The sequence below is a fragment of the Peromyscus eremicus genome, chromosome 8a (genome assembly GCF_949786415.1).
Source record: "Peromyscus eremicus chromosome 8a, PerEre_H2_v1, whole genome shotgun sequence".
In the NCBI taxonomy this organism is placed as follows: Eukaryota; Metazoa; Chordata; class Mammalia; order Rodentia; family Cricetidae; genus Peromyscus; species Peromyscus eremicus.
Genome location: NC_081423.1, coordinates 52842826 through 52856334, shown reverse-complemented (window position 1 = coordinate 52856334; position 13509 = coordinate 52842826). Strand labels below are relative to the sequence as shown.

The 13509-nt window shown below is 51.1% G+C and overlaps 1 protein-coding gene across 1 annotated transcript; it reads left to right on the top strand.

Annotated features, from left to right (window-relative positions):
* The first annotated feature begins 2836 nt into the window (after positions 1–2836).
* On the top strand, positions 2837–12465 carry Tnfsf12 (TNF superfamily member 12). Its single transcript, XM_059270989.1, has 7 exons — positions 2837–3323; positions 3478–3525; positions 4232–4307; positions 5099–5152; positions 5784–5819; positions 11799–11923; positions 12126–12465. The coding sequence occupies exons 1-7, from the start codon at positions 3165–3167 to the stop codon at positions 12375–12377; spliced, it is 750 nt and encodes a 249-aa protein (XP_059126972.1). The 5' UTR covers positions 2837–3164; the 3' UTR covers positions 12378–12465.
* The last annotated feature ends 1044 nt before the right edge of the window (positions 12466–13509 follow it).

The following is a 13509-nucleotide window of genomic DNA, read 5'->3' as shown; positions in this document are numbered from 1 at the left end:
AGAAAGCCAGAGGCTATGGATTTGTTCAAGATTAAGATACATCAAGTTTGACCAGCCAAGACCCCCTGAAAGGTCTCCAATGACACCATGGCCCAGATGATCCAACATCCAGAATAGTTTGAAGGCAACTGGCTCAGACAATACAGCCTCATGGACTATTCCATAATTCTAAAATTTTCTTTGTATCCCCATAAGATACAGCGCCCCCCTCCAGCAGGAAGTAGTAAGAGAAGCTACGCCCAATTTCCCAAATTATATGTAATTTTACTTTGTTAAGGTTAAAACCTTCCATTTTCGGGCGGTGGTGGCGCACGCCTTTAATCCCAGCACTCGGGAGGCAGAGCCAGGCGGGTCTTTCTGAGTTCAAGGCTAGCCTGGTCTACAGAGCGAGATCCAGGACAGGCACCAAAACTACACAGAGAAACCCTGTCTCGAAAAACCAAAAAAAAAAAAAAAAAAAACCAAAAAAACAAAAAACAAACAAACAAACAAACAAAAAACAAAAACCTTCCATTTTAGAAAAAAAAAAAAGGGAAGTGCTGTGGGATGTTCTGTATGGCAAATGTGTTGCTGATTGGTCAATAAAACACTGATTGGCTGTTGGCTAGGCAGGAAGTGTAGGCAGGACAAGGAGGAGAATAAAGCTGGGAAGTGGAAGGCTGAGTCAGAGAGACACTGCCAGCCGCCACCAGGACAAGCAGCATCATGTGAAGATGCCGGTAAGCCACGAGCCATGTGGCAAGGTATAGATTTATAGAAATGGATTAATATAAGCTGTAAGAACAGTTAGCAAGAAGCCTGCCACGGCCATACAGTTTGTAACCAATATAAGTCTCTGTGTTTATTTGGTCGGGTCTGAGGCTGTGGGACTGGCAGGTGAGAGAGATTTGTCCTGAGGTGGGCCAGGCAGGAAAACTCCAGCTACACACCATATTTTGTGATTTTTAAATTAATTCATTTTTATTTTTATTTTTTTAAAGATTGATTTATTTATTATGTACACAGAAGAAGGCGCCAGATGGTTGTGAGCCACCATGTGGGTGCTGGGAATTGAACTCAGGACCTCTGGAAGAACAGTTGGTGCTCTTAACCACTGAGCCATCTCTCTAGGCCCCATTTTTACTTTATGTGCATTGGTGTTTGGCCTGTGTGTATGTCTAAGTGAATTGTCAGATCCCCTGGAGCTGGAGTTACAGTCATGAGCTGTCATGTGGGTGCTAGGAATTGAACCCAGGTCCTCTGGAAGAGCAGCCAGTGCTCTTAACCACTGAGCCACCTGTTCCGTTCCCCACATTTTGCTTTTTATGAGGGTTTTAGGGACCTAACTCAGGTCACCAGGTTTGTGTGGCCAGTGCTTTGACTCAATGAGCCAGTTCCCTGCCTCCTAAACACTCTTTTATTGACAGCGCAGATTTCAGTGCGTAGGACTCTGCTCCTGGCCCCACCATATGGAGTCTTAGGGATTTTATTGGGTGCTGGGTGGGCATGGCTCTTGTTAAAAGCCTTTAAGGTTTGGAGTACAGTTCAGAGGCAGAACTTTTGTTTGCTTAGCATGCACAAAATTTAACCCCAGCAAAGATCTTTTAAAAAGGAAAAGGCTGGGGTTGATGGTACAAGCCTATAATCCCAGCACCTGGAGGGCACAAGCAGGCAGATCTCTGTGAGTTTGAGGCCAGATCCACACATCAAGTTCCAGGATAGCCAAGGCTACCCAGTGAGACTATCTGAACAAAGAAAAAAGGCAGGGGTGGGGGACTAAAGAGATGGTTCAGGAGTTAAGAGCATTTTCTGGGGCTGGAGAGATGGCTCAGTGGTTAAGAGCATCTGTTGTTCCTGCAAAAAAACAGGTTTGCCTCCCAGCACCTGTAACTGCAGTTCCAGAGGATCGAATGCCCTCTTCTGACCTCCGTGGGCACCAGGCACACATACGGGGCACATATATACCTGCAGGCAACATTAATACACATAAAATAAAATATATGAGTCTTATATAAGTCTTAAAAAAAAGATATCTTTGTGAGTTCGAGGCCAGGCTGGTCTACAGAGCGAGATCCAGGAAAGGCGCAAAGCTACACAGAGAAACCCTGTCTCGAAAAAACAAAAAAACAAAAAAAAGATAAAGCACTTGCTGTTCTTCCAGAGGACCAGAGTTTGGTTCCTGGCATCCACATCAGGCGGCTGTCACTCACTGTTAAGTCGGGTCCCAGGGACTCAGGTGCCTCTGGCCTCTGAGGCTACCTGCATGCACATACACACACACACACACACACACACACACACACACACACACACAAGAAAAAAAAAAACTAAAAATAGGAAATCTTTTTTTTTTTTAATATATAATATTTTAGTGAAGTATCTTTGGGAGATAACCAGTGGTCACATGGCCACAAATATCATTAGAAGTCCTCACACCTATAAGAAAAAGTGCTCACTCCCCCAGCGCTCTAGGGAAAACTGGGGTGGTACAGAGAAGCAAGACCCCTGTGAAACGCTGCCACAAATACCGATGAAATGTTCCCTAAAAACTAAACAAAACCGAGAAAGAAAGAAAAGGCGTTAGAGTAGACACTGGCGGAGTTGGGGGTTCCTCATTTCAAACCACGATGTGAAGAATCTCCTTTTTGGTGATCTATGCTGGGAAAGAGGTGGTATGCTGGTTAGATTTATCAACTTGATACAAGTTAGAGTCATCTGGAAGAGGGAATTTCAACTGAGAAAACGCCTCCATTAGATTGGCCTGTAGGCGTTCCCACTGGGGGCGTCTTCTTGATTAATGATTGCTGTGGGAGGGCCCAGAACAGAGGGGCCGGTGCTAGGTTCCTGGGTCCAGAGCCCGGTCCCCATCCCTGGCACTCAGGCCTGGGTGGATGCCGGTCCACTTCTGCTTTCCCTGGCTCTCAGAGGCCTAGGCCTGGGGTGCCACTGCGGTCGCCTGCTTGCACACGACCGGGCGCTGGACGCCTCTGACTTCTTGCACTGCACTCCGGGGAGGCTGGAGTTTAATCACACAGTGTCCGGCTTCCTGTCCTCGTTCGCCCCCCTCCGGCCCGCTTCCCTGGCCCCTCCCTCTCCCCTGGCCCGATCCGCCCACCAGCTCCCCCTCCCCATCCCTTGGGTCCTGGGATGGGGGGGCGGTGAGGCAGGCACAGCCCCCCGCCCCCATGGCCGCCCGTCGGAGCCAGAGGCGGAGGGGGCGCCGGGGGGAGCCGGGCACCGCCCTGCTGGCCCCGCTGGTGCTGAGCCTGGGCCTGGCGCTGGCCTGCCTTGGCCTCCTGCTGGTCGTGGTCAGCCTGGGGAGCTGGGCAACGCTGTCTGCCCAGGTGAGGCCCTCAGCGTACCCCTCTCTGAGCATATTAGGAGCAGAAAGTGCAGAGGAGCAGATGGGGGCCGGGAGGGCAGAGGGCCAGGGCATCGGAGAAGGGGTGGAGGATAAGATGTCAAGAGGACAGGGTGACGCTGCCTCCCTCCCAGCAGGAGCCTTCTCAGGAGGAGCTGACAGCAGAGGACCACCAGGAGCCCGCTGTGAGTAGGTGTGGATGCTGTGCGCAGGATGCCAGCATGGAAAAATGTGCCCGAGTTGAGGCTTTGGCTGGCGGTGACAGCTGTGTGTGTGTGTGTGTGTGTGTGTGTGTGTGTGTGTGTGTGTGTGGTGTGCATTCAGCTGTATGTGCATGAAGACTCTCGTGTGCACTAGTTTACAACGGAGTGTGCAGGGTGAACCAGCCCACGTGGGTATGTCTGTGTGTGCGAGGGTGATCTGGGCGTAAGGAGGTAACTCTTACCACAAAGTAAAGAGTTGTGCTACCTGAGTGGGAAGTGCTGATTGGCTGTGAGTGAGGTGAGCCTGAGAAATCGGAGCCTGGCACCAGGCAGAGGCTCTCTGAATGATACTATCACCTGTATATACATGCTGTCTGCCTGTGCCCCACCTCCCTCCGTGTGTGTGTGTGTGTGTGTGTGTGTGTGTGTGTGTGTGTGTGTGAGAGAGAGAGAGAGAGAGAGAGAGAGAGAGAGAGAGAGAGAGAGAGAGAGAGAGCGCACAGGGTGCAGGCTGTCTGTTGACTGAGGCTGAAGGCATTAAAGTCCATCCGGTTCCCCAGCCTCACTACCTAGGTTTAGCCAACCCCGAGGATTTGTGTCTGTTACCGGCTAATGGTTCTTCTGGCAGGCCCTATGTATGGCTTTTGTCTCCGGGAGGTCCTGTTTGAGCCCTGCCCTTGATTCCTAGGAACTGAATCCCCAGACAGAGGGAAGCCAGGATGTGGTACCTTTCTTGGAACGACTAGTCCGGCATCGAAGAAGTGGTGAGCATCCATCCTTGCGTCCCATCTCAGGAGGGACAAACCTGGGTAGTCATTGGTTCATTGACTGCTTTGTCTTTCACAACCATCTACGAAAGGAGCAGACTAAAACTGTTACTTTCATAGAGAAACTGAGGCAGGGAGCATGAAGGAGACACAGAGTCAAACAGCTAAACAGCTGAGCATGGGCTCTAGGAATTTTAGCTCTGCCTTCCAAAGCTGCTTTTGCTATATGGACTTGCTTCCTATGGACCCTACCACAAATGGCCAGGAGTTTGAAAGACTCCTGGAGCCTTCAAGGACAAGGTGGAGGAGTCTGAGGCCTGGGCATCCCTAAGCAAAGACTTCTATGAATCAATGGTACATTGATTACTATATATCCAAGTTCGGATGGATGAAATTGTCCTGGGTTTGTACCTGATATCTCAATATGGGGTGTGTGTGTGTGTGTGTGTGTGTGTGTGTGTGTGTGTGTCTGTGTCTGTGTCTGTGTCTGTGTGGTGGTGGAGATACAACCCAGAGCCTCTTACGTGCTGGACAAGCACCCTACCACCAAGCTGCACCCCTCCCCCAGTGTGATTATTAATTAATAGCCACCTTTTGCTCTCACAAGTATCCCAATTTGGATAAATTATGCTGTCACTGTTTATGAAGGAAGATGAGGCTTGAAGTATGATGGCTGGGGGTCTGGATAACAAACGCTAAGGCTGCCAGGGTCCTGAGCAGGGAGAGAGGCTGGGGGGCTGGCTCTGGTCTCCAGAGAGGTCTCTCTGCTGATCTCTCTTTATTCTTAGCTCCTAAAAGCCGGAAACCGCGGGCTCGGAAAGCTATTGCCGCCCATTATGAAGGTGGGTCGCCCCTTATGAAGGTGGGTCACCCCTTATGAAGGTGGGTCGCCCCTTATGAAGGTGGGTCGCCCCTTATGAAGGTGGGTCGCCCCTTATGAAGGTGGGTCGCCCCTTATGAAGGTGGGTTGCCCCTTATGAAGGTGGGTTGCCCCCCTTATGAAGGTGGGTCACCCCTTATGAAGGTGGGTCGCCCCTTATGAAGGTGGGTTGCCCCTTATGAAGGTGGTTCGCCCCCCTTATGAAGGTGGTTCGCCCCCCTTATGAAGGTGGGTCGCCCCTTATGAAGGTGGGTTGCCCCTTATGAAGGTGGTTCGCCCCCCTTATGAAGGTGGGTCGCCCCTTATGAAGGTGGGTTGCCCCTTATGAAGGTGGTTCGCCCCCCTTATGAAGGTGGGTCGCCCCTTATGAAGGTGGGTTGCCCCCCTTATGAAGGTAGGTTGCCCATTATGAGGGTAGGTCGCCCCTTATGAAGGTGGATCGCCCCTTATGAAGGTAGGTTGCCCATTATGAGGGTGGGTCGCCCCTTATGAAGGTGGGTCGCCCCTTATGAAGGTAGGTCGTCCATTATGAAGGGGGAAGCGGTGGCAGAGGGGCAGAACAAGTCTCACCAACCCTTTCCTGTGTCTCACAGTTCATCCACGGCCAGGACAGGATGGAGCGCAGGCAGGTGAGACCCCCATCTCCACCTCTGAGCTTTCTCTTGACCCATCAGAGCAGCATCCCCCACCCCAGAAAAGGGCTCCCCAAACCTCTTCCTCCCTGTGTCCAGCCTAGGAACCCCAGAAGCCAGTTTATGAAAGTCCTCCAAGTTCTCTTTGTGACCCTGGCATGGCGGGGTCAGGAGAGAAATAGGCGGAAAACTCCCACCCTTCCAGAACCCAGGCTAGCCCCTTTCCAGAACCGAGGCTAGCCCCTTTTCAGAACCCAGGCTAGCCCCTTTTCAGAACCCAGGCTAGCCCCTTCCCAAACCAATGGCCCCAGCTTTTTCTTCCTACCCTCAGACTTTGCGAAGAAGCCCCCATGATCTTTTCCTTTTTTTTTTCGGTGTTCCATGTGTTCTGTGCGACCATTGTTTCTCCAAGGGTTTCTAGTCTCTGCCCATCTCTATCACCTCCCTTAGAACCCCAAACTCAGCTCTGCCCCCTCGCCACCCTCAGTCTCCTTGCCTCCCCTCTTTGTCCACCTATGCTGCCCAGCAAAGCCCTCCTAAATGTTCAGATCCTCTCCCGTTGCTTTTCTGCTGAAGCTGCCCTGTCCCCCTGTGCTGTGGTCTCAGCCTCACTTCCTGGCACTTGCTTGTGGGGCTGACACTCCTGTGCCCTGGTATGTCTCTTCTGGACTTTGAACAGACTGTTTCCCCACTTGGAGCATCCTTCCACTGTGCGGGTGTGGAGACAAGACAGGAGGGTGGCTCAGGCCAGGGTGTTAGCCGTAGAGGAGGGGAGCTCTGGAGATCTGACAGACGGCTTCAAGATCCAGGGTTTGCTTGTGGGTTCCATGACCACGACCAAGAGAAATGGAGGGATAATAAGTAGCATGTACATTGTTTTCTTTTGAGACCGGGTCTTGCTGCTCCACCCAGGCTGCTCTAAAACTCAGGTGACCCTCTTGCCTCAGCCTCCTTAGAGGCTGGAGCTATACGGGCTTGTTGTGCCTTGACACCTGGCTTGAATATCTCTGAGAATGGTAGTGCCTAAGTCTGGATCGGCCAGGAGGGAAATAGGTTGTACGTCTAACAATGACCACGTGGAGAAAATGGTTAGTAAAGTAAATCTCACCAGTGGGTGGTGAGGAATGGTCATGGGGTTGTTATTTAAAGCAACAGGATGAGATGAGACACCAGAGGAGAGAAATACCCCAAGAATGAAGCTGGGCAGAGGGGGAGCCAGCGAGGAGATGGGAAAGGAAGAGGCTCAGGCAGGGCGGTGTCCTGAGAGCCCGACGACAGGGCAAGAGGATGTGGCTGTCTGTGCAGAAGCAGCTGAGAGGTCACGAGATGAAGACAGAGATGTGACTGCTGGGTTTGGTGACTAGCGTCAACTGATGACCTGATGGGTGACTTCAGAGTTGTGACTAGGAGAGCAGTGTGGACTGGGCAGAAAACAAGGAAAAGGGGGTGAGGGACAGTGACAAGAAAGAGAGAGAGCCGGTAGGTAAAGAGGAAGGGCCGGGCGGTGGTGGCACACGCCTTTAATCCCAGCACTCGGGAGGCAGAGGCAGGAGGATCTCTGTGAGTTCAAGGCCAGCCTGGTTTCCAAAGTGAGTTCCAGGAAGGGCGCAAAGCTACACAGAGAAACCCTGTCTCAAAAAACAAAACAAACAAACAAACAAAAAAAAAAAAAAGAGGGATGGAGGCCAAGGAAAACCTGTCCTTCTAATGAGACGATCCATCCTAGTGCTTTTGGGGTAGGCACTGGGACTACCTCGTATTATCAGATCCCCACAACTGCCTTTGCAGGAAGATATTCTGATGACCTCCACTTAGTAAATGAGGGTTATATGCTCTGAGATCACAGCAAAGCTAAGTGGTGGAGGCCATGGAGGCAGGATTCAAAGCCGGTAAGGACATGCATGCTTGGGTGCTGAATACAGTCTTCTTGAGAAGTATACTTGTTGGTGTGCGGATGAAGCTACCCATAGGCCAGAGCCCAAGAAGGTGGAAGGGATGTTTCTAGAAGAAAGGACACACATCATAACGGTGCCAAAGGAACATGTGAGAAGAGGTGCTTGGAGGTTTTGTACGGGGAGATGGGGAGCCCCGGCCTAAGGATGACTAGGGACACAGGAGCAGGGGTCTAAGAAGATGCTACAAAGCCCAGCACTTGGTAGGGGCAAGTGAGTTGCCAGGTAGCCTTAGACACCCTTTGAAGGGTTGTAGTGGTGACGTGAGTGACCTTGGGACCATTCACATTCCCGGGTACACCGTGCCCTTTGGCCACAACCAGACTTGCCCTAAGCTGGTCTGCACCCAGTTTACCTGCTTCTCTTTTCCCCTCCCTGTTCCAGGCCAGCTCTCATCACCTTAGTAGAGATCCTTTATTTGGGCACTTTCCCAGGCATCAGTTCCTTAACATACATGTATCCGGGGCCTGCTGTTTCCCGGGGACCAGGGACCAGAGCACGGTGGTGTCTGCTTCCCTACAGAGGAATAGCAGACAGTCTATAAATGTGTAATTACAGTACTGGAGGACAAGGACGGTAGTAAAGCAGCCCAAGACACATGGCACTGCACAGGAAGACAGTTTTACAGTGGAGTCAGGGACTCATCCACCCTTGCAGTAGCTTTGAGGCCTTCCGAGGCTGTGAAGCCTAATTGTATGGTGTTGAGAGGGTCAGGAACCATGCAAGGCCAGGCTTTTCCAAGAGTCTGATGAGGTTGAAAGTTGTAAGAATGTCAGCGGGGCTCAGGTGGAGAAAGTCCTCTAGAAATGTGGGGGGATCCGGTCTTTTGATACTGTCACATGATGATGTCCTCTACAAATATACTGGACCACATTCGTAGCACCTCTGGGATGCATGGGACCCCCTGAGGGCTGTAGATTGGACATACCTGTAAGAGAAATAGGGTGGGTTGTAAGATTGCAGAAGACAGATGGCAGGCAGGTCACAAAGAAAAAATGGGGCTTGATCTTCAGTGACCCATCACTGAAATGCAGGGAGAAGCAAGCCCAGGTCTGCAGTTTGGAAATAGCAACCCTGCGGCTTTGTTTGGGAAATAAACTTCAAGAGGCAAGGGTGGAGACCTGGATTCCAGTGAGGAGTCCCAAGGAGACCAGACAGGAGAAAAGGGAGGAGTGGGCAGGGCTGTTCAGGAGCAGGAATGGTAGGAAACAGTGGCCACCGAGCAAACCGGGTATAGAAGAGACCAGTGAGACCATGAGCCACGTGTGGGATGTAGATAGTGGAGCGAGTCTTCCTTCACCCTTCTGGGTTAGTTCAGTTTGGGTGAAGGAGGGCTCTGAGGAGCCGTTAGGGCTGGACTCAAAGGACTGTGCTAACTCAGGTGAGAATGCCCAGGAAGAAGCACCCCCCGCTTTTTGTTCAGTGTGGTGGGAGAGAGCAAACCTAGGACCCTACACAGGCTAGACAAGCGCTCTACCATGGTCCTGCGCCCTAACCCAGAGAGTTACTGTTTACTTCAAAAGGAGACAAGAAATTCAGGCAGGGTGGTACGTACTGGGATCCCAGCACCTTGAAGGATGAGGCAGGAGGACCACAAGTTCAAGTGCACTGTAACGACTAGGCAGCCAGGGCTACAGAGTGAGACCCTCTCCCAAGCCAACATTAAAAACCACAAGTGACAAGAGCAGAGGAGGAAGACTGGGAACGGCGGCGCACGACAGTGCTCGCACTCCTGAGACCCAGGCAGAAATGACTGAGCGCTCAGGCTCCTGAGACCCAGGCAGCCTATGGACCTAAGCACTCCTCTCTTCCCACCAGTGAGTCTTAGGCCCAGTTCCAAGTGCTGGGAATACAGACCGGGTGCATAAGACAGCTGTCCTTGCCCTTGCTGGGGAGTCACACCCTAGAGGGGATAAATACAAAAGGTTTCTCATTTTGCTGACTGCCAGGGAACCAGCAGGAGAGACAACAGAGGCGGGTTTGTCTGCTTGTCTTGTGTTGCTTTGTTTTGTCTGAGACAAAGTCTCAGTTTGTAGCCCATGCTGGCTTTGAACTCAGAGACTTTCTTTCTCAATCTCCCAAATGCTTGGATTATAGACCTGTGCCACCACACCCACCATTGCCACAGGGGAAGCTAGACTAGAAGGTGGCTGTCAGGAAGAAGTCCTGGGAAGAAGAAAGGACATTATAAAGCCCCAGAGATAGGGGCGCGTGGGGGGGGGGGGGAGCTTGGTGAATAGCAAGAGACGGGAAGAAGGTCAGGATGGTTGTGGTGGGCGAGAGTGTTGTGTGGGGAGTCAGTGAGATTGGAGAGGTAGACAGCCTTGGAGGCGGGTCTGGGAAGCCAGGGACACTGGGCTCTATGCTCACTTCTTCTGTTTCAATTTCCTTTTCATTTGTTTGCTTGTGTTTTCCTAGACAGAGTTTCTCTGTGTAGACCTGGCTGCTCTGGAACTCACTCTGTAGACCAGGCTGGCCTCGAACTCCCAGAGATCCATCTGGTTCTGCCTCCTGAGTGCTGGGATTAAAGGAGTGCCCAACCACCACCTGGTGGGGATTTCTTTTTGTTCATTTTGTGGTGACAGAATTTAAGGCCCAAGGCATGCTAGCTAAGGGCTTTAGCACTGAGCTGTATCCCCAGTCCTTTCCATGGTATAGTTTTTGGTAACAGCTTTATTGAGACAGATTTCACACTCCATGCAGTCTGCCCATCTGTACAACCCAGTGCTCTTTAGTCTATTGTGACTAAAGTACAGCCTAAGGTGCAAACCATTAATCGCCACGAGCCCTGACTCATGCCTTTAAATTAACCCCAGCATTTAGGAGGCAGAGGCAGGCACAGGCTGGTCTCTGTAAGTTTGAGGCCAGTCTGGTTCATGTAGTGGGCAACCAGTACAGCCAGGACAGGGAGACCCTGTCATAAAACAAAAATAAAACCCCACAAGCCCAAGTCTGGTAAAGTGGCACATACCCATAATCCCAGCACTTGGAAGGTAGGAGGAAGAGTATAAAGAATTCAAGGTCATCCTCAGCTGCCAGCCTGAGCTACAGAGACCCTCTCTCAAAAAATAATAGCAGTGATAAAAAGAGGAAGAAAAAGTCCTGTATCCTTTAGCTGTTACCTTATAGTCTCATCAGGCCTAACCTCAAGCAATCAATAACCCACTTGCGGTCTCTGTAGACTGCCAAATGCAGGCATTTCCTCTGCTCGGGAGCATACAATATGCGTTTCTTTCACTTAACATTGTTTTCAAGGTTTGTCTACATGATAGCAAGCAACTGTTCTTTATTCCCTTTGAAAGCAGAGTAATACTCAATATATAAGACTGCCACATTTGTGCATCTGTTCATCAGCTGATGGACAGTCCATGTCACTTTATTCTTTTCTTGTTTGTTTGTTTTTGTTTTTTTGAGACAGGGTTTCTCTGTGTAGCTCTGGTTGTCCTGGAACTTGCTCTGTAGATCAGGATGGCCTTGAACTCACAGAGATCTGCCTGCCTCTGCCTCCTGAGTGCTGCAATTAAAGGCGTGAACCACCACCGCCTGGCATATTCTTTTCTTGTTTTCATAAGAAATTTTAAATTCACAGCCCATGAGTCTGTGTCCTGTCACCCATTTCTTTTTATTGACTCAAATAATGCATGTCTATGTCTATATACTCTACTATATAGTCAAGACACAAGCAATAATGACAGATGAAGTAAAATGTAAAATCCCCAACTCTTCTGCTTCAGAACTATTCTTTAATCTCCCAAGAAGCAATCACCAGTGACAATTTGCCCTGAAACTCTCTGGTCACATATGGTAGATCTCATCACACAATACCTTATTATCATTGTGGGCTTCATAGGGGCCATGGAGCTTCTCCCGTACTCTGGGCCATTGATACCTCTTCTGGGTAAGGTGGAATATATATATATATATATATATATATATATATATATATATATATATATATTCTTGGGGAGTGTGGAGGATTCTTGTATTCTTGTAAAGTGACTTGTACTTATCCCTAAACATTCAGGTGTGGATGGGACAGTGAGTGGCTGGGAAGAGGCCAAAATCAACAGCTCCAGCCCTCTGCGCTACGACCGCCAGATCGGGGAATTTACAGTCATCAGAGCTGGGCTCTACTACCTATACTGCCAGGTAAGCTCTGCCTGGCTCCACAGGCAGAGCAGTGCTGAAGGGCAGAAGGACTTGGCTTGGGGGTAGGAAGGAGGGCAAGGTATAGGTGAGAGAGGGAGCCTCTGGGTTTTATGAGCGAAGAGATGCCTGGATTTCTAAGGAGACTGGAAATTAAGACGAGGCAGGCAGCGGCCTGGATCCTGCTCGCCCTCTTTCTATGCAGGTGCACTTTGATGAGGGGAAGGCTGTCTATCTGAAGCTGGACTTGCTGGTGAACGATGTGCTGGCCTTGCGCTGCCTGGAGGAGTTCTCGGCCACAGCAGCAAGCTCCCCCGGGCCCCAGCTCCGTCTGTGCCAGGTGTCTGGGCTGCTGGCCCTGCAGCCAGGGTCTTCCCTTCGGATCCGCACTCTCCCCTGGGCTCATCTTAAGGCTGCCCCCTTCCTCACCTACTTTGGACTCTTTCAAGTTCACTGAGGGGTCCTGCTCTCCAAGACTCCCTTTACCCTACAGCTCCCAGAGCACCATGCCCCCAAACCCTGAGCTGCTAGCTGCTCCTTGCTCCGGTGCTGTCCTCGCCTCTAAAGGCGGCCGGGGCTTGTTCACGTGTTTTCCATCCCACAGAAATATTCCTGGTCTTCCTTAACACTCCATCCCACCCCAGCTGTCCACCTCACTAGCTCCCAAAGCCCCACTTATCCCTGATCCCTCCCACCCTGGCCCCCAGGACACTGCGTTTACTGACTGAGCATCAGGCACTGAGATAGGCTGGACCTGGCAGCAGGAAGCAAAGAGCCTGGGACTGGGCCAGAAGTTCCCAAATGTGAGGGCTAAGAGCCTTAGACAAGCCCCTCCCTGGATCCCTGTGGATTTTGAAAAGATACTATTTTTATTATTATTGTGACAAAATGTTAAATGGATATTAAAGAGAATAAATCCTGATTTCTCTCTTCTTTGGGGCCCAGAATAACTGAAAGTCATGGGAAGGAAGTTTAGGCATTTAAGCTACAATTTTGAGTAGAAATCACAAAGGTATCAGAAAAACAAAACCACCTGGTCCTCTGCTCAAGGTACGGCAGAAGCAGTCTCATTTCCCTAACAGGCGGACTTCCTCCTGCAGGGGGAATCCCTGACTGGGAGGAGCAGGAGCCCTTCCTGTTGGAGGCCTTAGACCGCTCAGCAGTTCAGCAGGTGCTGGCACAGGCCCTAGCTAGGCGATGGGGTGGCAGCTAGCCTGGAAAGGGGCTCAGAGCCACGGGAAGGACTGCAGGGGCCGGGTGCATGAGCCGGGCCCCTGGGTCTGGGGAGCGCTGCAGGGGCTGGGGGGCTTGGGGCTCTTTCTTTTGTCTCTTTGTCCAGAGAGCCTTATGTAAGAACTCTTCTTGGGAAACAGGAAGTCCAGCTTTGCCAAGTTCAGCACAGGGAGTAGTGCAGGCCCGGTTCCAGCACACCCGGCCCAGCCTTAACCCCAGCACCCTGCCAGGTTCTTGTCCCGGGTTCTCTTCCCTGCTGGCCCCTCAACCCCTTTTTTCATCTCCAGTCACCCCTAATGAGCCTCCTCAGAGATCCTGTCCAGGCCTGAGTCAGAGGCTCTGCCTCACTCACCTTC